The sequence below is a fragment of the Panulirus ornatus genome, chromosome 9 (genome assembly GCF_036320965.1).
Source record: "Panulirus ornatus isolate Po-2019 chromosome 9, ASM3632096v1, whole genome shotgun sequence".
NCBI lineage: Eukaryota > Metazoa > Arthropoda > Malacostraca > Decapoda > Palinuridae > Panulirus > Panulirus ornatus.
In genome coordinates this window covers 10,174,332-10,202,134 of record NC_092232.1, presented here as the reverse complement: position 1 = coordinate 10,202,134, position 27,803 = coordinate 10,174,332, and the positions used below count along the sequence as shown (strand labels likewise).

At 40.2% G+C, this 27,803-nt stretch overlaps 1 protein-coding gene across 1 annotated transcript in view; it reads right to left on the bottom strand.

Annotated features, from left to right (window-relative positions):
• Nucleotides 1-27,803, bottom strand: part of LOC139750195 (nucleolar protein 11) — a 47,822-nt gene that overhangs the window by 11,205 nt on the left and 8,814 nt on the right. Inside the window, exons 4-8 of the mRNA XM_071664620.1 lie at nucleotides 25,127-25,262; nucleotides 21,972-22,139; nucleotides 17,180-17,374; nucleotides 8,068-8,236; nucleotides 191-399 (exon numbers count right to left, since the gene is read on the bottom strand). Coding sequence (XP_071520721.1) covers nucleotides 191-399; nucleotides 8,068-8,236; nucleotides 17,180-17,374; nucleotides 21,972-22,139; nucleotides 25,127-25,262 — 877 coding nt within the window. The remainder of the gene's footprint in view (nucleotides 1-190; nucleotides 400-8,067; nucleotides 8,237-17,179; nucleotides 17,375-21,971; nucleotides 22,140-25,126; nucleotides 25,263-27,803) is intronic.

Below are 27,803 nucleotides of genomic sequence, written 5' to 3'. Positions count from 1 at the left end.
AAGTAAACCACTTACTTTTCATAAGTCACTCTCTTTTACCTATTTGGTCTACAATGATTCTACTTAGTTGTTACATGAAGGATGTGAGCATGTGCAGTCTTTCTTTGTCTTTTCCTGGTACTAGCTAACAAAGGATCTATGGTCTAATAATTTATTAGTAATCAAATGAAATCAACACATCAACACTTACTATCTGCATCTTCTTCCATGGGTTCAAACTCCATTTGCAGGTGAGGGTACTCGCAAAGGCCTTCAAATTCCATATCTTTGCAGTGCATGTAAAAGTCGAGGACATCAATGAGACAAGATTCAGGAATATCACAGAATGTAGTCACTGTCTCATTCAGGAGTAGCAGTCTCTTCTTTTCAATCAGACGATTTACGACATCAGCTACAAGTCTGAAAAAAGCAACTAAAATCTGTTAAAGGAAGTGTTCTTCAAGTACAAGCATTTAACTAAACATTGCAACTGCATGCTGAAAACTGCCTAGTTAATTTTTTCATACATATTCGCAGCTTCCCACATTTGCAAGGTAGCGTTACGAACAGACGACTGAGCCTTAGAGGGAATATCCTCACATGGCACCCTTCTCTGTTCCCTTTTTTTTTTTTTTGGAAAAGTAAAAAACGGAAGGGGAGGATTTCCAGCCCCCCACTCCCTCCCCTTTTAGTCACCTTCAACGAAATGCAAGGAATATGCGGGAAGTATTCTTTCTCCTTTATCCCCAGGGATAGTTCATATAAACAGTTATAGAGATTTGACCATTACAGTATCAGCTTCCTTCCTTGAACAGTAAACTATGAAATTCTCTTCTTCCTTTTATCTTTCTCTCTTCCTATACCATTTCTGCCTTCAAGAGTCAGACATCCAAACACCTGCAGAGCCCTGTTAATTTCTACATTTTTTTTCTTACCTTCTTTCCCTTCATTCAAGATGGCCTTTGATTGGGGTATGTTTCTGCCTATGTCAAGCTGGTCACTATCAAAAAGTATATAATATATATATCATACTTTGTTGCTGTCTCCTGCGTTAGCAAGGTAGTGCTAGGAAACAGATGAAAAAATGGCCCAACCCACCCACATACACATGTATATACATAAATGCTCACACACGCACATATACATACCTATACATTTCAACATATACATACACAAGCATATACATATATACAAATGTACATATTCATACTTGTTAGTTGCTGGTGAGGTAATGCCAGGAACAGACGAAGAGATAGCCTCATTCACTCTCAAGCTGTCATGCATAATGCACCAAAACCAAAGCCCCCTATCTATACTTAAACCATTCCATGGTTTCCATGACTGCTTCATAAGCCCTAGTTCAACCAAAAGACAACATATCATCCCCTGTAAACTACAGTGCTCCAATTCACTCCATACCTTGCATGCTTTACACTCTCCTACATGTTCAAGCCTCAAGCCTTCAAAGTATCTTTCAATCCATCTATCTACCTCATGTTTGGTTTCCCAATTTTCATTGTTCTTTTCACTTCTGACGCACACTCTCTTAGCCATCCTTTGCTCACTCCTCTCTATATGTCCAAACCATTTTAGCACATCCTCTTCAGCTCTGTCATACATACTCCCTCTTACTGCCACAATTCCCTTTCTTTGATCAACCCTCCTCAAACCACATACTATCTCCAAAACATTTAATTCCAATTCAACCTATCCTTTACAATTTCTCTAAACCCCATGCCTTACATCCATAGAGCATCAATGGGATCACTATACCATCAAACATACCCATCTCTGCACCTAAGAAAGTGATCTCCTTCCACACAGTCCTCAATGCCCCCAAGACGTTTGCTTCTTCACCAACCCAATGGTTCACTTTAGCTACCATGGTTTCATTCGCTGCCATATCCACTGCCAGGTATCTAAATCTCTCCACTTCCTCCAAGTTCTCTCCAATCAAACTCACACTCCAAATAACCTGTCTTTTTCCATTGCTGAACCTCATATTCTTGTTTTTATGCACTTTTATTTTCAACTTCATCCTTCCACATACTCTCCCAAACTCAGACACCAGCTTCTGTTGCTTTTCACTCAAATCTGCCACCAGGTATGTATCACCAGCATACACCAACTGACTCACCTCCTGGCCACCCTCACTCTCAACCCCAGCTTACTGCATACCTGCTCCTCTTTTCATAACCTCTACATTCACTTTCCTCAGATTAAACAGCCATGGTGATGTTATAAACACCTGCCACACACCTACATTCATCCTGTTCACACATGCTTTACTCTCTTGATAAAAACACTTTGCTTCTGATAACTTTTCTCCCACACAATATTTGTAGCATCTACCACAAAGAATCTCTGTTAACCCTCTCATATACTTCCCCCAGATCCATATACAAATCCACCTGTTTCTCCAAATATTTCAGACATTCATTCTTCAAAGCTACCTCGCAAACGCGGGAGACAGCGACAAAGTATAATAAAAAAAAAAAAATAAATAATTCTTCAAAGCAAACACCTGATCCACACACCCTCAATCATTCCTGAAAAAACACTGTCCACCATTCTGATGCTTGAAACATACCACCATCCTCTCAATCACCACTCTTCCAGGCAACTTACCAGATACACTGAACAAATTCATACCTCTGTAATTCGAACACTCACTTTCGTTCCCCTTGCCATGCCACATTTTATTTGATGCATGATTTTTCCTAACTCTTCTCTTTTCACCAAACTAATTGCCAAGACTGATATACACCTCTGACCTAAACACCCAATATCTACTATCCTATCATCTATCTATCCATCTAAATCTCTGATGCTCATTCCTTTTAGGAACTCCCTAAAGGGGATTGCCATGGCAAAAGAGTCTCCATAACTGGTGACCTTCACTGCTACTTCTTAGCCTTAAGTGCCTCACCCTTAACAGGCCACTGGCAGAGGGTAACTCTGGTGAAGTATTTTCAGAGGCTCCTTCCTCATATTCCTACCGACCACTTCCACCTAATGTGTCCACCTAAGATTCCTGCCTAATGTTCCAACCTACTACTACTACCTAATGTTCCTAAGTACTACTTCTACCAAATGTTTCTACCTAATGCTCCAGTCTAATGTTCCTACCTACTACTACTATCTATTGCTCCTACCATTCTGCCAAAAGGCAAGGTTAGTGCACAGTGCTCATAGCAGGAAACCTAGTTACAAAGAATGAGTTGTGCGAGTTGAGCACTGTCAAGTATTATGTGGCAATGAGAGATTGTATGTTTGTGGACAGAATACTAGTAGTCCACATGTGGGTTAGGCAGAAAGAAAAAACAACTATCTTGGTCAAAGGAATGCAACTTGAAAATCACTGAAATAGGGGGGATCTACGAGAGTTCTGGTATGAGAGATAATGAATTGTGGACAGGGAGAGTGGGTGAAATGTAATACTTCGAGGTGGCTTGGGCATGTGAAAAGAGTGCAAGACAGGAGTTCACAAGATGAGTGTATGACAATATGATTAAAGGGGCTGGCTTGAGAGGAAGACCTTCTGTGACATGAGGAAATAATGTGAAAAAGTACTGAAGGGAAAGAAATGGTGGAAGATATGTGGAATGGCGTATGTGAGGGAGGCATGTAAGGACAGGAATAAGTGAAGACGCTTTTGCCATGGCCACCCCCTAGATGGGAGTTCCTGGAGGGAGTGGGCATGATATAGATAGATTTTTTTTTTTTCATACTATTCGCCATTTCCCGCGTTAGTGAGGTAGCATTAAGAACAGAGGACTTGGCCTTAGAGGGAATATCTTCACCTGACCCCCTTCTCTGTTCCTTCTTTTGGAAAATTAAAAAAAAACGAGAGGGGAAGATTTCCAGCCACCCGCTCCCTCCCCTTTTAGTCGCCTTCTACAACACGCAGGGAATACGTGGGAAGTATTCTTTCTCCCCTATCCCCAGGGATAGATATAATCATGATATGGACTTATATTATATCTATCCCATGGACTTAATCATGATATGGACTTATCAGCAATCAGTTAAGTATTGAATATCAAAACCTACAGTGGATTAAAGTTTTCCAAGTAAGACACACTGAATTGTCAATCTCATTGAAAGAATAACAAAAGGAAAATACTGGATGCATTCTATAAAATTGGAACCAATGATTGAACTGTCTATTCAAGGTTGCCATTTCCATAAAACTCTGCCCACTAGTGGTTCCATCATAAGCAAGAAGTCACCTTCAGTTAGGTTGTATCATTGTCAATGGATGAAAATGAAGTTCTAAACATTCTCACTTCATAAAAGTCCACTATTTTCCTGATCCTGCATGAAGTACAGCCTCAGAGATACAGGATCCCCATAAAAGGGGTCACAGAGCTGTAAAACAAATAAATAATCCTCCTAAGCATATGACTTCATATAACTGAAACTTGCAGCATAATGGAATACATTATTAATTAGTTTATTCATGATGACCTCAAGACCAATTTCTGTGAAAGAGTTCTGGTGTTACTCTGGACCTCTTTCTAAAGGCTCCTACAGCCCAAGGTTGTACTACTTCCAACAGCAGGGAAATGAGGATTCCTTTGGAGTAACAAGTTCTTTGTTGAAGTATTCTCAATCATGCAGCCTCGCATAAGAAGACTTTTAACCTTTGGTGTAACCTCTTGCAGGCAAAGCCCAGTCAAACTTAGGCTACGTTATATAGTGGTAATTATCATAAGTACTATATAAAACACAAGGGATCCTATAATTGCGCCCCTGCAACTTCCTTCAAGACTGCACCATAATAAGAAGCAAGGATATGATTGATTGCTCTACAGCAAGAAGTTCCTTTCAAGAACTGACGATAATAAATTCTAGCCAAGAGTGATTTCTTTCATGTGAGGTGTAAGGAACCAAAAGCATGTGGAGTCCAGTAAAAGCCAATCAATAAATCATTCAACATATCTAATAAAGAAGTCAATGAAAGTAAGAATTAAAATACAAAGGAAAACAAACAGCAACAGACCATTGCAACCCTAAAAGGCTGTTTGTGACAATGAAATATAACAGAAACTCACAGATTAGTGTGGTAAAAGTTAAAAGGAATACAGAGCATTCAAAATGAACCTGCAACTTACCATTCTGTCTATAGAGACACAATTCATGAAAGTTGTGGACTTGAGGTAAAATATGTATCAAGTTATTATTAATATAACTATGGTCCTGCTTTCAACAACCCTACTTGGCAAATTGTTCCATATGTTAACAATCCTGCTGACGAAAAAGTACTGCGTTTTGTTCAAGGTATATTGTTTTTCTACAAGTTTGCATCCACCACTACTAGTAAAATCAGACAAATTATCTTAGGTAATTTGATAGTTCAAGATTATCAAAGCCTTTGATCATTTTGAATAATTGCATTGGATCACCCATTAACTCTTTTCTAAGCTAAATAGATTCAAGTTGTATAAATCTCATCTCATAGGATTTGTTTCTCATGCCGGGAATCATCTTGGTTGCTCGACGCTGTGTGTAAGTGATTCAGACAAAGCAATGTGATGCTACGGTTAACTGCTTGCCTGATGGATGACCTCAAATACATATTGGTGCTCTTTCAAGTAACAGCACTAGCAACACACAAAATAATGCGGTATAGACTGCTAAATATGGATTTCAAGTTTCTTAATTTCATAAGAAGCAGTGAAAAGTTTTTATCGAGGATGTAAGGCATGTGTACGTGTAGGAAGAGAGGAAAGTGATTGGTTCTCAGTGAATGCAGGTTTGCGGCAGGGGTGTGTGATATCTCCATGGTTGTTTAATTTGTTCATGGATGGGGTTGTTAGGGAAGTGAATGCAAGTTTTGGAAAGAGGGGCAAGTATGCAGTCCGCTGTGGATGGGAGAGCTTGGGAAGTGAGTCAGTTGTTGTTCGCTGATGATACAGTGCTGGTGGCTGACTCATGTGAGAAACTGCAGAAGCTGGTGACTGAGTTTGGTAAAGTGTGTGAAAGAAGAAAGCTGAGTAAATGTGAATAAGAGCAAGGTAATTATTAGGTACAGTATGGTTGAGGGACAAGTCAATTAGGAGGTAAGTTTGAATGGATAAAAACTGGAGGAAGTGAAGTGTTTTAGATATCTGGGAGTGGATTTGGCAGCGATGGAACCATGGAAGCGGAAGTGAATCATAGGGTGGGGGAGGGGGCGAAAATTCTGGGAGCATTGAAGAATGTGTGGAAGTCGAGAACATTATCTCGGAAAGCAAAAATGGGTATGTCTGAAGGAATAGTGGTTCCAACATTGTTATATGGTTGTGAGGCGTGGGCTATGGATAGAGTTGTGTGGAGGGTGGGTGTGCGGGAAATGAGATGCTTGAGGACAATATGTGGTGTGAGGTGGTTTGATCGAGTAAGTAATAATAGGGTAAGAGAGATGTGTGGTAATAAAAAGAGTGTGGTTGAGAGAGCAGAAGAGGGTGTTTTGAAACGGTTTGGTCACATGGAGAGAATGAGTGAGGAAAGATTGACAAAGAGGATATATGTGTCAGAGGTGAAGGGAACGAGAAGAAGTGGGAGACCAAATTGGAGGTGGAAAGATGGAGTGAAAAAGATTTTGATTGATCGGGGCCTGAACATGCAGGAGGGTGAAAGGTGTGCAAGGAATAGAGTGAATTGAAATGATGTGGTATACCAGGGTCGACGTGCTGTCAATGGATTGAACCAGGGCATGTGAAGCATCTGGGGTAAACCATGGAAAGTTCTGTGGGGCCTGGATGTGGAAAGGGAGCTGTGTTTTCGGTGCATTATTACATGACAGCTAGAGACTGAGTGTGAACGAGTGTGGCCTTTGTTGTCTTTTCCTAGCGCTACCTCACGTACATGAGGGAGAGGGGTTTTTTATTTCATGTGTGGCAAGGTGGCGATGGGAATGAATAAAGGCAAACAGTATGAATTATGTATATGTGTATATATGTATATGTCTATGTGTGTATATATATGTATATGTTGAGATGTATAGGTATGTATATTTGCATGTGTGGACATGTATATATATACATGTGTATGTGGGTGGGTTGGGCCATTCTTTCGTCTGTTTCTTTGCGCTACCTTGCTAACGTGGGAGACAGCGACAAAGCAAAATAAATAAACAAATAAAAATAATTTCACAATGGAAACATTTTCTCAAATCATTTTGAGCCAACTTAAAAATACAATCTAACCTTAAAGAGATAAGGTTGCACTTCTATAATGCATTGTACCACTCTGTATTTTTCTGGATAAAAGACACACTTTACTCCAATACAGTTTGGTATTATCATTTCCTGTACCTCTCTGAAGGGGTATTATGCCACATCACCTTGACACTGTACAATCATCTGATCTGATCTGTCCGATACCAATAATGAAAAAGCACACCTAAAGTAAGGCTACACGATTTGGGGTGATTATGATGTACTGTTGAACTGTGGTGGATTGAAAAAAAAAAAAAAGCCAGAATTTTTTGTCAGAAGACAACACTTATGTGATACAAGAAAAAGGACACTGAAAACAAATGTGAGCATGAGCAGAATTCCTGTTTCTGAAAGAAATGAACCATTATAGTATGAAAATCATGTGAACAGAGAAGATTAAAAGTTGTAAATCAGTCTAGGTATTTGGTAGTTGCAATCAGTAAGGATGATGATGAAACTGTAAAATACACTCACGCAAAGGAGAATAGAATGTCCAGTGCAAGCTCTGGTGAATGAGGGGAATTCATGTGAATAGAATGCAAGCATGCATGATGGAGTATCATGCAAAGATGTGAAACCACAGTTTTACTATGGCAAGAAAATCTGACAACTACTTGTCAGCTCCACATGCTACCCCATAAGAAGAACTAGCCACAGAAAAATTATCCAATCTAGATATCTTAACTTTCTATTTTCCACTAATGCAAAGTTTTAATGAAGTATTAAGCATGAAAATCTTAATCTAACAGAAAAAATTTATATCATGAAAGTCATTCACATTTTTGCATTTCCCTGTATTTATAATCCATGGGTAAAATGACTTCCTAAATCTCAATGAAAACTCTCAATTTCTTCTTAACCAATCTAGGAAATGAACACTTACATGCTCTCAGACAAAGATCCTTTATTCAGTTCTTGTATAATCTGGCAAAGTTCCTTGTTTTTATTAAAGCAAATAGTTTCTGTTGCCTCCTTTGGCACAATATCTTGATGTGCTATACCCTTTATCTTTGCCCAGCTATGACAAACTTCAGAAGGAAATTCTTTTGCTTCTGAAAAAGAAATAGTTTACTGATAAGACCAAATACAGTCAAGATGAAAAAGAAACAATGCAAGTCAAATATAACCTTGTATGGGGGTTCCTAATCTAAAGGGTCCTGTTCTAAGTACACACAATCTGAAATAGATTATAAAGAAAAAAAAAAAAAATAATAAATAAACTGATATTTCCTGTGAAAACCTGAAGAAAATTAAAAGGAAACTGATGAAACCTCACCCTAAAACACATAAAAACATAATTTCTCTAATGCATTTCAATCAATGGACATTAAGGCAAACTTGGCTTTGTTTAAGAAAGCTTCACTTAAAGTAGTAATCAGGAACACACTGCCTACTTTAAATGAGGAGTCTTTTTACTTCAGTTTCTCTCCAAGTCTTGAACTTCAAATAGAGAGAGAGACTGAAAAATCCAAACAGGAAAGACCTTCCACAAGTGTAACAATTGCAAACCTTTTTCTTCTTTTGTTAGTTTAGAAGGCAAGGTCAAAGGGCATTATTACATCATGTGTTAAGTGACAGGCATGTAAACAAGAGACTTTTGGATGTTAATGTGCTGAGAAGGTTAACTGGTGGGATGTTTGATCACTATTTTGTGGAGACGAGGGTGAAGATTTGTAAAGGCTTTTAAAAAAGAATAGAGAATGTCAGGGAGAAGAGAGTGGTGAGAGTAAGTGAGCTTTGAAAGGAGAATTGTATGAGGAAATACGAGGATAGATTGAGTGTAGAATGGCAAAAGGTGAGCAAATGACATGAGGGGAGTAGGTGAGAATGGGATGTATTTAGAGAAGCAGTGATAACATGCAAGAGATGCATGTGGCATGAGAAAGGTGGGAAGTGGGCAGATTACAAAGGGTTGCGAGTGGTGGGATGAAAAAGTAAAGTTGTTAATGAAAGAGAAAAGAGAGGCATTTGGACAATACTGCAAGGAAGGAATGCAAATGACTGGGAGATTTATAAGAGGTGGCAGGAGGTCAAGAGGAAGGTGCAAGGGGTAAAAAAGAGAGCAAATGAGAGTTGGTGTGAGAGAATATCATTAAACTTTAGGTAGAATAAAAAGATGTTTTGGAAGAATGTAAATAACATGCGTAAGACAAGAGAACAAATGGGAACATCGGTGAAGGAAGCAGAGGGGAAAGTGATAACAGGTAGTGATGAAGTGAGGAGATGGAGTGAGTATTTTGAAGGTTTGTTGACTGTGTTTGATGACAAGAGTGGCAGATGTAGGGTGTTTAGGTCAGGGTGGTGTGCCAAGTGATAGAGTCAGGGAGTGTGGTTTGGTGAAGAGAGAGGTGGTGAAAGCTCTGAGGAAGATGAAATTTGGGAAGGCGACAGGGTCTGGATGGTATTGCAAGTGAAGTAACTAAGAAAGGGGTGACCATGTTGTTGATTGGTTGGTAAGGATATTCAGTGTATGTATGGATCATGGTGAAGTGCCTGAGGATTGTCAGAATGCATGTAAAGTACCACTGTTCAAAAGTAAAGGGAACTAAAGCGAGTGATCAAACTACAGAGGCATAAGCTTGTTGAGCATTCCTGGAAAATTGTATGGTAGTGTATTGATTGAGAGGGTGAAGGCATGTACAGAACATCAGAGTGGGAAAGAGCAGTGTGGTTTCAGAAGTGGTAGAGGATGTGTGGATAAGGGGTTTGCTTTGAAGGATGTATATGAGAAATACTTAGAAAAACAGATGGATTTGTATGTAGCATTTATGAATCTGGAGAAGGTATATGATTAAGGTGAAAGAGATGCTTTGCGTAAGTCTTAAGAGTATATGGTGTATGAGGTAAGCTGCTAGAGGCAGAGAAGTTTTTATCAAGGGTGTAAGGCAAGTGTATGAGTAGGAAGAGAGGAAAGTGACCAGTTCCCAGTGAAGGTCAGGTTGCAGCAAGGGTGTGTGAAGTCACCATGGTTGTTTAATTTTATCATGGACAGGGTGATTAGGGAGGTAAATACAAATTTTGGAATAAGGCGAGTATGCAACCTGTTGGGGATGAGAGGGCCTGGGAAGTGAGTCAGCTGTTGTGCGCTGATAATACAGCATTGGTGGCTGATTCAAGTGAGAAACTGCAGAAGTTGGTGTCTGAGTTTGGAAAAGTGTTTGAAAAGGGAAAGTTGAGAGGAAATGTGAATAAGACCAAGGTTATTAGTATTAGGTTCAGCATGGTTGAGAGACAATCTAGTTGGGATACGAGTTTGAATGGAGAAAAGTTGGGGGAAGTGAAGCGTTTTAGATATCTGCGAGTCACAGGGTGGGGGAGAGGGCAAAAGGTTGTGGGAGCGATGAAGAATGTGTGGAGAGAACGTTACCTCGGAGAGCAAAAATGGGTATGGTTGTGAGGCATGGGCTATTGATAGGAATGTAAGCAAGAGGATGGATGTGTTGAAAATGAAATGTTTGAGGACAATAAATGGTGTGAGGTGGTTTGATTAAGTAGTGAAAAGGTAGGAGAAACGTGTGGTAATATAAAAAAAAGTGTGGTTGAGAGAGCAGAAGGTGTGTTGGCATGGTTTGGACATATGGAGAGAATGAGTGATTAAAGGTTGACAAGAGGATATATGCATCAGAGGTAGAGGGAACAAGAAGCAGGAGGCCAAATTGGAGGTGAAGGATGGAGTGAAAATGATTTTGAGTGATTGTGGCCTGAAAATGCAGGAGGGTGAGAGGTGTGGAGGGAATAGAGGAAACTGGAACAATGTGGTATACCAAGGTTGACATGCTGTCAATGAACTGAACCAGGGCATACCATGGAGAGGTCTATGGGACCTAGATATGGATAGAGAGCTGTGGTTTCGGTGCATCACACACAACAACTAGAGACCGAGTAAGAACGAATGTGGCCTCTTTGTCTGTCTTCCTAGGGGATAGGGGAGAAAGAATACTTCTCAAATATTCCCTGCATGTTGTAAAAGGCAACTAAAAGGGGAGGCAGCAGGGGACTGGAAATCCTCCCCTCCAGTTTATACTTTTCCAAAAGAGTGAACAGAGAAGGGGGCCACGTGAGGATTTTCTCTCTAAGGCTCAGCGTCTGTTCTTAACGCTACCTATATATCTATTTTATTTTATCTATATTTATTTTGCTTTGTCGCGTTAGCAAGGTGGCGCAAGGAAACAGATGAAAGAATGGCCCAACCCACCCACATACATATGTATATACATACACGTCCACACACGCACATATACATACCTATACATCTCAATGTATACATATATATATATATACACACACAGACATATGCATACATACACATGTACATAATTCATACCATCTGCCCTTATTCATTCCCGTCGCCACCCCACCACACATGAAATGACAACCCCCTCTGCCCCACATGTGTGCGAGGTAGCGCTAGGAAAAGACAGCAAAGGCCACAGTTGTTCACACTCAGTCTCTAGTTGTCATGTATAATGCACCGAAACCACAGCTCCCTTTCCACATCCAGGCCCCACAAAACTTTCCATGGTTTACCCCAGCCACTTCACATGCTTTTATATTTATGATACTTTGTCACTGTCTCCTGCGTTAGTGAGGTAGCTCAAGGAAACAGACGAAAGAATGGCCAAACCCACCCATATACACATGCATATACATAAACGCCCACACACGCACATATACATACCTATACATTTCAACGTATACATACATATACATACACAGATATATACATATATACACATGCACATATTCATACATGCTGCCTTCATCCATTCCCGCCGCCACACATGGAATGGCACCCCCTTCCCCCGTGTGCATGCAAGGTAGCGCTAGGAAAGGACAACAAAGGCCACATTCATTCCTAGTAAGAGCCAGGTACCTATTTTATCGACCAACCATGAGGGGTGGATGAACAGCTGGTTTGACTTTGGACCGACTGCTGCAACCAGGATCTAAACCTATGCGCTTAACCCTGGAGGGCCTGTGAATGCGTCATGGTCAGGAATGCTTACCATGGAGTCCATAAAATGAAAATGAAAATCAAACTTAAAACTGTATATGATTTAATTTATTTGCTCATTCCTTGTGATTCTGGAATCCAGTCTTTAATAATGTAATGTAGAGATGTTCCAAATCTACAAGAGAGATTTCCATTTCTTTTCCTCGTGCAGTTCTTAAACAAGGCACAAACTTCATATCACAAGACAGACTGGTAAAAATCCAGTCAAAAATTGCAGTCATTGGTGCTACATCCATACATGTTATCACTGTATAAAGTGAAAGCCACCAGCATTATATGACAGTACCCCTGTATAACTGGTCTATGAAATCAAGACTGGTTATGGGATGTCAGGGTATCATTTTGAATAGCTTCTAGAATATACCAGATAACATTTATTGTGTTTCATCTGTTTCTATTGATATCATAATATTTCACAACTCAATTAAGATGATCTTCTACTGCTGTTAATCATCTAAATCATCACTGTATTTATTCATAAAATCATGCTGCATTTTGATGCAATCTAAATGTATATAATGATAAACGATCAAACTTTTTCTTTTTTTAAAAAAGAAGAACCAACTATGGTCACTGGTGCCATTATTGAGGCTGGGACTGTTGGTAAAAGAGATAAGTGACATCCATCTATCATGAGACAACAATCAGCCTGTTAAAAGAAAACAGTATGAAAAAATCTAAGAAGGTAAAGTTCCGAAGTCCTGCTGTGGGAGAGAACTAAACACTGAACTGGCCACTTCTTGAGTTGCTCAATATCTTCAGGACACAGTGGCATATGGGGTAAAGTGTGACCTAGGAAGAGGAAGTAAACAAGCTCTAACTCTTGACATCTGGCAATAAGACAGTAGGGGAAGACTTGTGAATTTTGAGAATTAAGACAAGCATTTATAAGACAAGGGGGAAATAAATTGGAGGTGTACAAGAAGCTCTAAGAAACAAGAAGAATTTCCAGGATGTAATCAGCTTGCATGGTAAATTTCTTGTCATAACTCTGATACTATATAGGGAAGGCTAAATAATAAGAGTATTAGGTTTCAAAAAGTTAATAACAATGGAAAACAGACATCCACCAGAGTCTAGTTGGAATTACAAAAAAGGGACAAAGTAACAAAAAAAATACAAGACAGACATGTAGCATACTGAAATCATGAAAAAGATGCAAGGATGAATACCCTTCAAGGAGGTATGAACATGAAAAACCTATGGAAAACAATATGATGCTGAAGATCTACATATGACAGTACGGCTAAATGTGCAGGATGAAGCAGATTGTAAAAAGAGACACAGATACAGGCGTGATCTGATGACCCTCCAAAAATATTTTAGACAAAGATGCCAAAAGAATTATTGTTACTCATATGTAAACAAGGACTCTTGCATTTACCTCCCTAACAACCCCATCCATAAACAAATTAAACAACCATGGAGACATCACACACCCCTGCCGCAAACCTACATTCACTGAGAACCAATCACTTTCCTCTCTTCCTACACGTACACATGCCTTACATCCTCGATAAAAACTTTTCACTGCTTCTAACAACTTGCCTCCCACACCATATATTCTTAATACCTTCCACAGAGCATCTCTATCAACTCTATCATATGCCTTCTCCAGATCCATAAATGCTACATACAAATCCATTTGCTTTTCTAAGTATTTCTCACATACATTCTTCAAAGCAAACACCTGATCCACACATCCTCTACCACTTCTGAAACCGCACTGCTCTTCCCCAATCTGATGCTCTGTACATGCCTTCACCCTCTCAATCAATACCCTCCCATATAATTTACCAGGAATACTCAACAAACTTATACCTGGAAAGAGGGGCAAGTATGAAGTCTGTTGGGGATGAGAGAGCTTGGGAAGTGAGTCAGTTGTTGTTCGCTGATGATACAGCGCTGGTGGCTGATTCATGTGAGAAACTGCAGAAGCTGGTGACTGAGTTTGGTAAAGTGTGTGGAAGAAGAAAGTTAAGAGTAAATGTGAATAAGAGCAAGGTTATTAGGTACAGTAGGGGTGAGGGTCAAGTCAATTGGGAGGTGAGTTTGAATGGAGAAAAACTGGAGGAAGTGAAGTGTTTTAGATATCTGGGAGTGGATCTGTCAGCGGATGGAACCATGAAAGCGGAAGTGGATCATAGGGTGGGGGAGGGGGCGAAAATTTTGGGAGCCTTGAAAAATGTGTGGAAGTCGAGAACATTATCTCGGAAAGCAAAAATGGGTATGTTTGAAGGAATAGTGGTACCAACAATGTTGTATGGTTGCGAGGCGTGGGCTATGGATAGAGATGTGCGCAGGAGGATGGATGTGCTGGAAATGAGATGTTTGAGGAAAATGTGTGGTGTGAGGTGGTTTGATCGAGTAAGTAACGTAAGGGTAAGAGAGATGTGTGGAAATAAAAAGAGCGTGGTTGAGAGAGCAGAAGAGGGTGTTTTGAAATGGTTTGGGCACATGGAGAGAATGAGTGAGGAAAGATTGACCAAGAGGATATATGTGTCGGAGGTGGAGGGAACGAGGAGAAGAGGGAGACCAAATTGGAGGTGGAAAGATGGAGTGAAAAAGATTTTGTGTGATCGGGGCCTGAACATGCAGGAGGGTGAAAGGAGGGCAAGGAATAGAGTGAATTGGAGCGATGTGGTATACAGGGGTTGACGTGCTGTCAGTGGATTGAATCAAGGCATGTGAAGCGTCTGGGGTAAACCATGGAAAGCTGTGTAGGTATGTATATTTGCGTGTGTGGACGTGTGTATGTACATGTGTATGGGGGGGGGGGTTGGGCCATTTCTTTCGTCTGTTTCCTTGCGCTACCTCGCAGGCGCGGGAGACAGCGACAAAGTATATAAAAAAAAAAAAAAAAAAAAAAAAAAAAAAAAAAAAAAATGTAAACAAGTTGTAATACGGGTGAAAATGGATGCCTGAATGGAGATGTTGGTCTTGTATGATGTATCAACTTTGTGAACAATGTGAAAAATGAAAAACTATGGCTGAATGGAGATGTTGGTCTTGTATGATGTATCAACTTTGTGAACAATGTGAAAAATGAAAAATTATGGTTAAGTTATGCCTCTGGTCAATTAAGCACAGTGGACATAAACTGAGAATATGTGTCAGCTGAATGGATGTAATCACTAAATCTTTTCTTTCTTTTAAACTATTCGCCATTTCCCGCGTTAGCGAGGTAGCGTTAAGAACAGAGGACTGGGCCTTTTTTGGAATATCCTCACCTGGCCCCCTCTGTTCCTTCTTTTGGAAAATTAAAAAAAACAACAAAAAACGAGAGGGGAGGATTTCCAGCCCCCCGCTCCCTCCCCTTTAGTCGCCTTCTACGACACGCAGGGAATACGTGGGAAGTATTCTTAATCCCCTATCCCCAGATCGCCATTTCCTGCATCAGCAAGGTTGTGCCAAGAAACAGATTAAGAGTGGCCCATCCATTCATATACTTGTATATATACATGAACGCCCATAAATGCACATATTCATGGTAGAGCCATGTGCATATTCATACTTGCCTTCATCAATTCCTGGTACTACCCTGCCCTAAAGAAAAAAGCATTGCTACCCCTTGCTTCAGCAAGGTAGTGCCAGGAAAACAGACAAAAAAGGCTACATTCGTCCACATTCAGTCTCTAGCTGTCACGAGTAATGCACCAAAACCACAGCTCCCTATCCACATCCAGGCCCCACAGACTTTTCCATGCTTTACCCTAGACGTTTCACATGCCCAATAACAGCAAGTCGACCCCAGTATACCACATTGTTCCAATTCACACTATTCCTTGCACAACTCTCACCATCCTGTATGTTCAGGCCCTGATCACTCATAATCTTTTTCACTTCATCCTTCCACCTCCAATTTGGTCACCCGCTTCTCCTTGTTCCCTTACCTCTGACATATATATCCTCTTTGTCAACCTTTCCTCACTCATTCTCTCCACAAGTCCAAACTATTTCAACACATCCTCTTCTGCTCTTTCAACCATACGCTCTTTACTTCTACACATTTCTCTTTCCCTTTTATTACTTACTCAATCAAAGCACCTCATCACATACTGTCCTTAAACATTTAATTTCCAACACATCCACCCCCCCTCCATAAAATCCTATCTACAGCCCATGCCTCACAACCATACAATATTGTTGGAACTACTATTCCTTCAAACATAACCATTTTTGCTCTTGAGGAAATGTTGTCTTCACACATTCTTCATCGTTCCCAGAACCTTCGCTCCCTCCCCCACTTTATGACTCACTTCCGCTTCCCTGGTTCCATTTGCTGCCAAGTCCACTCCCAGATATCTAAAACACTTCACTTCCTCCAATTTTTCTCCATTCAAATTTACATCCCAATTAACTTGTTCTTCAACTCTGCTGAACCTAATAACCGTGCTCTTATTCACACTTATTATCAACTTTCTCCTTTCACACACTTTTCCAAAGTCAGTCACCAATTTCTGCAGATATATCCCACATAAATAGGAGTACAGTGAGAACATTACAAAATAATAAAATGGTTAAACAAATACCTTGGAAAATTTACCTAGAAGCAAAAGCATTAATGACTACCAAGATGCACTCCTCACTCTACAGTAATGCAATACAATTACTTTTATTCATTTATGCTTTGCTTTTTGTTGTCTTAAGCCTTTGCCTGTTGTCACTTACCTAAAACATTCATATTCAATCTTAGCAGATATCATAAAATATATGCATTATACTGCTTCCAACAAAAATGTTTTCAAGGGTCTACAGTTAAGGTAACATATGCCTATAGTAAACTGCTTAAGGGAAAATATGGGTGTTATATATCCTAAACATTTATTGTAAAATGCTCATCTTCATCTAATAAGCAATTCTTAAATTCCGATAAGTGTGTAACAGGTAGTTTACCTTTACAATCACATATCCTTGTGCCACAAGGTGGTTGGAGAGTATAATCACATATTTCACAGCAATAACCAAAAGGAAAGCCCACCTGATATTTTAGCACCAAACATAGTTGCGAGGTTTGATTCTTGAACTCTGTATTGGATGAGAGCTAATGACCCACCCTCTGCAACTATTATTCCTTCTGATGAAACCCAGGCCAGAGGAGGATTTTGGTACATCTTTAGCTTACGACTACTAGTCACCATGGCAAACTTAATGTCCCAGAGAACTAGTAATCCACCTGAAGAACATTTTAATAACTTTTAAGACATCATCATTTCATTACCTCGCATGAATAATGCAATACTATCATACAAATAGATAAGGCAAAATCTAAAAGAGAAGAAATGCTCACCTTTCTGTAGGGTTAGTCTGTCAGTAAAAAACAAAATCCTTTAAAATGCAACTTGGACATAAAATATTCATTTACATTCATTTATCATACTAGATTGCCGTTTCCAGCATCAGCAAGGTAGCGCCAGGAAACAGACGGCCCATCCACTCATATACACACACGCATACATATATACATGAATGCCCATACAAGTACATATACGTACACATTTCCTGCGTGGCAGGGTAGTGCCATGAATGAACTCAATAACTAGTGAACATTATATCAATGAAGAGTTAGCAAAACTCTGTTCCATCTACATACATTACTTTAACACTTAAACTGATCTGTTTGTTTTCTAATGAACTTAAAGGTTTGCTCATATCATTAAATGATGGTTTACATTTTCCCACCTTTTTCTAAAATTCAAGCTAAGGTTGCCACTAGCAGTCTATCACTACAGGAGGAAAAAATATCATGCAACTAAGTCACCCATAAATTGTCAGAGTGACTGCATACACTGTCTGCCATCTGGGCACGATGTATATGTTTACTACTGATGTTAGATCTAGAATAAAATATACAATGTCTATGGCGTTTAGTGTTAATATCTTTGACATCAATAAAGTCATTTGATAATTTTTCACGCAGTTCTGTCTACATAAACAACAATTAAACGTAAAAAAAAGCAGGTAAATGTGTAAAAAACAAGGATACTGTACTTACAAAAATATGTCAATTATGTATGGTATATTAGAAAGGATCACAACTTTGCACGTGATCAAGTACATTCCAATGAGTCCATGGGGAAAATGAAACACGATAAGTTCCCAAGTGCACTTTTGTGTAATAACCACATCATCAGGGGAGATACAAGAAAAAAATATAACAGTCAGTTGATATACAATGAAGAGACATAGCTAGGATGCCATTTGGTAAACAAGTGATTGTCCAAGACAGACAAGAAGTGTATCATAAACTTATTATGTGGAAAAGTAGGTGAACTGTTTACAAATTCTATCAATAAAGTTATCCAATTTGTATAGACCTTCACTAATATTAAGGTTATAATTCTTTGTGTATTCAGTAATAAAAGATTCAATGATATTTATCACGGCACTGGAGTTAACTGAGATGGCATTACTCCTCGATAAAAACTTTTCACCTGCTTCTAACAACTTGCATCCCATACCATGTATTCTTAATACCTTCCACAGAGCATCTCTATCAACTCTATCATATGCCTTCTCCAGATCCATAAATGCTACATACAAATCCATTTGCTTTTCTAAGTATTTCTCATATACATTCTTCAAAGCAAACACCTGATCCACACATCCTCTACCATTTCTGAAACCACACTGCTCTTCCCCAATCTGATGCTCTGTACATGCCTTCACCCTCGCAATCAATACCCTCCCATATAGTTTCCCAGGAATACTCAACAAACTTATACCTCTGTAATTTGAGCACTCACCTTTGTACAATGGCACTATGCAAGCATTCCGCCAATCCTCAGGCACCTCACCATGAATCATACATACATTAAACAACCTTACCAACCAGTCAACAATACAGTCACCCCTTTTTTAGTAAATTCCACTGCAATACCATGCAAACCCGCTGCCTTGCCAGCTTTCATCTTCCGCAAAGCTTTTACTACCTCTTCTGTTTACCAAATCATTTTCCCTAACCCTCTCACTTTGCACACCACCTCGACCAAAACACCCAATATCTGCCACTCTATCATCAAATACATTCAACAAACTTTCAAAATACTCACTCCATCTCCTTCTCACATCACCACTACTTGTTATCAGCCCATTAGCCCCCCTTAACTGATGTTCCCATTTGTTCCCTCGTCCTATGCACTCTATTTACCTCCTTCCAAAACATCTTTTTATTCTCCCTAAAATTTAATGATACTCTCTCACCCCAACTCTTATTTTTCCTCTTTTTCACCTCTTGCGCCTTTCTCTTGACCTCCTGCCTCTTTCTTTTATACATCTCCCACTCATTAGCATTATTTCCCTGCAAAAATCGTCCAAATGCCTCTCTCTTCTCTTTCACTAATAATCTTACTTCTTCAGCCCACCACTCACTACCATTTCTAATCTACCCACCTCCCACGCTTCTCATGCCACAAGCATCTTTTGTGCAAGCCATCACTGCTTCCCTAAATACATGCCATTCCTCCCACACTCCCCTTATCTCCTTTGTTCTCACCTTTTTCCATTCTGTACTCAATTTCTCCTGGTACTTCCTCACACAAGTCTCCTTCCCAAGCTCACTTACTCTCACCACTCTCTTCACCCCAACATTCTCTCTTCTTTTCTGAAAACCCCCACAAATCTTCACCACCTCCACAAGATCCACAATGATCAGACATCCCCTCCCGTTGCACCTCTCAGCACATTAACATCCAAAAGTCTCTCTTTCACGCGCCTATCAATTAACTTGTAATCCAATAACGCTCTCTGGCCATCTCTCCTACTTACATATGTAAGTAAGTAGGATCTCTTAGCATATAAAACACTGACAGCACTTTTGTCTGCCATAACTTAATACAAAAGGTTAGGCACATGTAACATAACAGAAAATGTGTAAAAAAAAAAAAAAAACAGGCAATGTGCTAGCTTTTGCACTGCCCAAAGAAGTGCTTATCACAAACTGATAAGCAGTGACCAAGCTATGTCTTCTTATGTCTTAATATATCTACTTAATTTGTCTTTGCAAATGTAAATGCATAGAGGAAAATACTGATCAATTAAATCATTGGTAAATCATTAGTGAAATAAAGGAAAAATGAAATGAAGTGGCCACCCCTATGAGGGAAGTTCCAGTCGGAATAGGATTCAGAGATATAGACAGATAGATAGCAAAAGAGGTTTGTCACATGTCATGACACTCAGCATCCCTGAATGAGGTCAAAAACTAATGGACTTGTCTCTTACATCCCAACTTGTTCCAATTTACCAGATTATATTTGCAACATGCAGGAGGATGAAAGGCATGCAAGGAATACAGTGAACTGGAACAATGTGGTATACCAGGGTCAACGTGTTGTCAATGGATTGAACCAGGGCGTGTGAAGTGTCTGGGGTAAACCATGGAAAGTTCTGTGGGGCCTGGATGTGGAAAGGGAGCTGTGGTTTCAGTGCATTATACATGACAACTAGAGACTGAGTGTGAATGAATGTGGTCTTTGTTGTCTTTCCCTAGTGCTACCTCGCACACATGCAAGGGGAGGGGTTTGTTTTTTCATGTGTGGCGGGGTGGCGATGGGAATGAATAAAGGCAGACAGTATGAATTATGTACATGTGTATATATGTGTATGTCTGTGTGTGTATATGTATGTATACGTTGAGATGTATAGGTATGTATATTTGCGTGTGTGGACGTGTATGTATATACATGTGTATGTGGGTGGGTTGGGCCTTTCTTTCGTCTGCTTCCTTGTGCCACCTCGCTAACACGGGAGACAGCGACAAAGCAAAATAAATATATAAATAAATGAAGGACTATTTCAAAAAATGTCTTTCAGATCCCAAAGTTAGCCCTGTGGGGTCAGAAGGTCTGTTTGAAGCTGAAGTTGGACTCACTAAAGTCCAATAGAATGGAAGTTTACTGTGTATTTACATAGATAAAGGGCATCTATGCTGCCAACCTAGGCAATCTCCCATACACCCAATGCTCTCCTGCACCAACACATCCTTTGGGTATTTTCTATGACAAAGTATAATATAGACCCATACTTTGAGCAAAAAGTGATTCTTTCTTATTCAGAGGGAGATGAACCAGGAATGGAATAACATTTTGTAAGGGTTTAACAATGTTAGGTTACATAAGGCTAGGTTGGATAGGGTTATGCCTCATGGGTCAGTATTGTACTTCTTTTATAAAACAGTATATAATTATAAGAAATGCAATAATAATGCAAAAGACCTAATCTAAACCAACCATGCATAACCCTAATATTCTTTAAAGTGATCACTGCTGGGATAACAGACTTCTATTAACTAATAGTAAGAAGTACACTGATTAGATTTCTATTAACACATAAGCTTTTTTGCCATGTCTCCTAATCTCCTACCACATATATTAGGTTCAAATATCTATTTGACTGGGGTCTAGTGGCCACCTTAAAAGCCAGAAAGCTTCCTAGAAGGGTTGTAACGGATAAAAGAAAGTAAAACCATATAATGAGTTCAGTCACTCACTTGTTAAGATTAAAAAGGAACCAAATTATGATCTATGGTTATGTATGCCACAGAGAAATTATGGAAACTGAAAAATATCAAGAAATAAAACAGGATTCTTGTCATTAAAGGCCCCCACCATTGTTTCAAATTTGCATGAACCTCAGGAACCGTTAAAATCATGAACAACATACAGATTTCAGCAAACTTGAGAAAAACTTCATGACTACTGCTGCAATCTGCACTAAAAGCAAAGATATCTCCCACTATGACTAATGGTACGAATAATTTGATGCTCTATTACCTTCATCTCCCTTATCCAAGCCAACAATAGCAATATGGCTCTGTGATAGCTCCAATATTTTGGTATTTTTTGAAGTCACTATCGATGTTTCCATCGCAAGTTGCCGTCCAGGTGGCTTCTCAAGATGCTCATTCTGAAGATCAAAGATATGCAGCCTACCTGTAGACCCTGTTAACAAATGAGACAACTGAATATCGTGAACCTAGAATGTCTTTCTGAAAAAAATAAAAAATGGCTCTGAACACTAACACTAGTAATTAATTTGCACTTTCCAAAATAAAAAAATAACTAGTGAATAAGAGTTAACTTGCATGATAAAAGCTGTGTTAAATTACAATATAGAGAAATTTTTCAACATAGCATTCATGAAATTAAGCCTATATATATATTAGAGGTTTTCAGAAAAGAAGAGAGAATGTTGGGGTGAAAAGAGTGGCGAGAGTAAGTGAGCTTGGAAAGGAGGCTTGTGTGAGGAAGTACCAAGAGAGACTGAGTACAGAATGGAAAAAGGTGAGAACAAAGGATGTAAGGGGAGTGGGGGAGGAACTGGATGTATTTGAGGAAGCAGTGATGGCTTGTGCAAAAGATGCTTGTGGCATGAGAAGCGTGGGAGGTGGGCAGATTCGAAAGGGTAGTGAGTGGTGGGATGAAGTAAGGATGAAGTAAGAGTGTTAATGAAAGAGAAGAGAGGCATTTGGACAATTTTTGCAGGGAAATAAGGCAAATGACTGGGAGATGTATAAAAGAAAGAGGCAGGAGGTCAAGAGAAAGGTGCAAGAGGTGAAAAAGAGGGTAAAATGAGAGTTGGGGTGAGAGAGTATCATTAAATTTTAGGGAGAATAAAAAGATGATTTGGATGGAGGTAAATAAATAGCGTAAGGCAAGGGAACAAATGGGAACACCATTGAAGGGGCAAATGGGGAGGTGATAACAAGTAGTGGTGATGTGAGAAGGAGATAGAGTGAGTATTTTAAAGGTTTGTTAAATGTGTTTGATGGAAGAGTGGCAGATATAGGGTGTTTTGGTCGAGGTGGTGTGCAAAGTGAGAGGGTTAGGGAGAATGATTTGGTAAACAGAGAAGAGGTAGTTAAAGCTTTGTGGAAGATGAAAGCCGACAAGGCAGTGGGTTTGGATGGTATTGCAGTGGAATTTATTAAAAAAGGGGGTGACTGTATTGTTGACTGGTTGGTAAGGTTATCTGATGTATGTATGACTCATGGTGAGGTGCCTGAGGATTGGCGGAATGCTTGCATGGTGCCATTGTACAAAGACAAAGGGGATAAAAGTGAGTGCTCAAATTACAGAGGTAAAAGTTTGTTGAGTACTCCTGGGAAATTATATGGGAGGGTATTGACTGAGAGGGTGAAGGCATGCACAGAGCATCAGATTGGGGAAGAGCAGTATGGTTTCAGAAGTGGTAAAGGATGTGTGGATCAGGTGTTTGCTTTGAAGAATGTATATGAGAAATACTTAGAAAAGCAAATGGATTTGTATGTAGCATTTATGGATCTGGAGAAGGCATATGATAAGAGTTGATAGAGATGCTCTGTGGAAGGTATCAAGAATATATGGTGTGGGAGGCAAGTTGTAAGAAGCAGTGGAAAGATTTTATCAAGGATGTAAGGCATGTGTACGTGTAGGAAGAAAGGAAAGTGATTGGTTCTCAGTGAATGTTGGTTTGCGGCAGGGGTGCGTGATGTCTCCATGGTTGTTTAATTTGTTTATGGATGGGGTTGTTAGGGAGGTGAATGTAAGAGTTTTGGAAAGAGGGGCAAGTATGCAGTCTGTTGTGGATGAGAGAGCTTGGGAAGTGAGTCAGTTGTTGTTCACTGATGATACAGCGCTGGTGGATGATTCATGTGAGAAACTGCAGAAGCTGGTGACTGAGTTTGGTAAAGTGTGTGAAAGAAGAAAGCTGAGGGTAAATGTGAATAAGAGCAAGGTTATTAGGTACAGCAGGGTTTGAGGGACAAGTCACTTGGGAGGTAAGTTTGAATGGAGAAAAACTGGAGGAAGTGAAGTGTTTTAGATATCTGGGATTGGATTTGGCAGCGGATAGAACCATGGAAGCAGATGTGGGGGAGGGGGCGAAAGTTTTGGGAGCGTTGAAAAATGTGTGGAAGTCGAAAACGTTATCTTGGAAAGGAAAAATGGGTGTTTGAAGGAATTGTGGTTCCAACAATGTTATATGGTTGCAAGGCGTGGGCTATGGATAGAGTTGTGCGCAGGAGGGTGGATGTGCTGGAAATGAGATGTTTGAGGACAACACTTCACTGGAGGTAATGATGTGTTTTAGTCATTTGGGAGTGGATTTAGCAGTGGATGGAACCATGGAAGCGGAAGTTAGTCACAGGGTGGGGGAGGGTTGAAGAACGTGTGGAAGGCGAGAACATTATCTCGGAACAAGCTAAAATGGGTGTGTTTGAAGGAATAGTGGTTCCAACAACGTTATATCATTGCGAAGCATGGGCTATAGATAGGGTTGTGCGAAGGAGAGTGGATGTGTTGGAAATGAGATGTTTGAGGACAATATGTGGCGTGAGGTGATTTGATCGAGGGTAAGGATAAGAGAGATGTGTGGAGTGAAAAAGATTTTGAGTGATCAGGGCCTGAACATACAGGAGGGTGAAAGGCTTGTAAGGAATAGAGTGAACTGAAACGATGTGGTATACCAGGGTCGCCGTGCAGTCAATGGACTGAAACAGGGCATGTGGGGTGTCTAGGGTAAACCATGGAAAGGTCTGTGGGGCTTAGATGTGGATAGGGAGCCAAGGTTTTGATGCATTACACATGACAGCAAGAGACTGAGGGTGAATGATTGTGGACTTTTTTGTCCGTTTTCTTGGTGCTACCTCGCTGAAGCAGGGGGTGGCGATGCTGTTTCCTCTGAGGCAAGGTAGCACTGGGAATGGATGATGGCGAGCAAGTATAAATATGTAAGTGTGTATGTTCGTATGTTTATGTCTGTGTACATGTACATATATGTATACGTGCATATGTGGGAGTTTACTTATATATACGTGTCTATGAGTGGAGAGGCCATTCTTCGTCTGTTTCCTGGTGCTACCTCGCTGACATGAGAAACATTGATTATGTATATAAATATATAAATGTAAATATGGTGAAAATGTATAATTATAAAATTATATACTTACACAATGTAATCAACTTAGAAGATGAGAGTGCACAGACTCCAGTAAGGTGAGCATTTTCCAATGATAAACTGTAGCTGTGGCAGTAACTGGAAACAGTTTCTTGCAATTGCAATACACAAAGTTTGTGGGACCTGTTCTGAAATTAGAGAAAATGTATCAGTCCAGTGTATAGGACACACAAGCTCAGGCCTCACTAATCTGTGCAAATGCAGGGCTTTGTCCCTCTCAATTAAATGCCATAGAAAACAAACAAATGAATTACAGTATTACAGAGAACAATCTCAATTTTATATTTATATAAAAGTATCGTTTGTGATTAAAGGTAATGGATATAAAGCACAGTGTAAAGCGACACACTTGAAACACAATGCTCATCAAATAATGCATGAGCCTGACAAGGAGGAATACGAGATGAAAATAATTTACTAATGCTTAGTGAGAGAGAGAGAGACAGAATTATCTAAATATGTCAATGGACTGAACCACGGCATGTGAAGCGTCTGGGGATAAACCATGAAAAGGTCTGCGGGGCCTGGATGCGGATTGGGAGCTGTGGTTTTGGTGCATTACACATGACAACTAGAGACTGAGTGAGAACGAATGTGGCCTCTTCTGTCTGTTTTCCAGGCACTACCTCACTGGAGAAGGGGTAGCAATGCTATTTCCTGTGTGCTGGGTAACAACAGGAATGGATGAAGGCAAGTAAGTATATGTATATTCATTATTAAGTAATTATATGTATTTTTTTTTTTTTTTTTGCTTTGTCGCTGTCTCTCGCGTTTGCGAGGTAGCGCAAGGAAACAGATGAAAGAAATGGCCCAACCCACCCCCATACACATGTATATACATACGTCCACACACGCAAATATACATACCTACACAGCTTTCCATGGTTTACCCCAGACGCTTCACATGCCCTGATTCAGTCCACTGACAGCACGTCAACCCCGGTATACCACATCGCTCCAATTCACTCTATTCCTTGCCCTCCTTTCACCCTCCTGCATGTTCAGGCCCCGATCACACAAAATCTTTTTCACTCCATCTTTCCACCTCCAATTTGGTCTCCCTCTTCTCCTCGTTCCCTCCACCTCCGACACATATATCCTCTTGGTCAACCTTTCCTCACTCATTCTCTCCATGTGCCCAAACCATTTCAAAACACCCTCTTCTGCTCTCTCAACCACGCTCTTTTTATTTCCACACATCTCTCTTACCCTTACGTTACTTACTTGATCAAACCACCTCACACCACACATTGTCCTCAAACATATCATTTCCAGCACATCCATCCTCCTGCGCACCACTCTATCCATAGCCCACGCCTCGCAACCATACAACATTGTTGGAACCACTATTCCTTCAAACATACCCATTTTTGCTTTCCGAGATAATGGTCTCGACTTACACACATTCTTCAAGGCTCCCAGAATTTTCGCCCCCTCCCCCACCCTATGATCCACTTCCGCTTCCATGGTTCCATCCGCTGCCAGATCCACTCCCAGATATCTAAAACACTTTACTTCCTCCAGTTTTTCTCCATTCAAACTCACCTCCCAATTGACTTGACCCTCAACCCTACTGTACCTAATAACCTTGCTCTTATTCACATTTACTCTTAACTTTCTTCTTTCACACACTTTACCAAACTCAGTCACCAGCTTCTGCAGTTTCTCACATGAATCAGCCACTAGCGCTGTATCATCAGCGAACAACAACTGACTCACTTCCCAAGCTCTCTCATCCCCAACAGACTTCATACTTACCCCTCTTTCCAAAACTCTTGCATTCACCTCCCTAACAACCCCATCCATAAACAAATTAAACAACCATGGAGACATCACACACCCCTGCCGCAAACCTACATTCACTGAGAACCAATCACTTTCCTCTCTTCCTACACGTACACATGCCTTACATCCTCGATAAAAACTTTTCACTGCTTCTAACAACTTGCCTCCCACACCATATATTCTTAATACCTTCCACAGAGCATCTCTATCAACTCTATCATATGCCTTCTCCAGATCCATAAATGCTACATACAAATATATATATATATCTTTTTTTTTTTTTTATACTTTGTCGCTGTCTCCCGCGTTTGCGAGGTAGCGCAAGGAAACAGACGAAAGAAATGGCCCAACCCCCCCCCATACACATGTATATACATACGTCCACACACGCAAATATACATACCTACACAGCTTTCCATGGTTTACCCCAGACGCTTCACATGCCTTGATTCAATCCACTGACAGCACGTCAGCCCCGGTATACCACATCGCTCCAATTCACTCTATTCCTTGCCCTCCTTTCACCCTCCTGCATGTTCAGGCCCCGATCACACAAAATCTTTTTCACTCCATCTTTCCACCTCCAATTTGGTCTCCCTCTTCTCCTTGTTCCCTCCACCTCCGACACATATATCCTCTTGGTCAATCTTTCCTCACTCATCCTCTCCATGTGCCCAAACCACTTCAAAACACCCTCTTCTGCTCTCTCAACCACGCTCTTTTTATTTCCACACATCTCTCTTACCCTTACGTTACTCACTCGATCAAACCACCTCACACCACACATTGTCCTCAAACATCTCATTTCCAGCACATCCATCCTCCTGCGCACAACTCTATCCATAGCCCACGCCTCGCAACCATACAACATTGTTGGAACCACT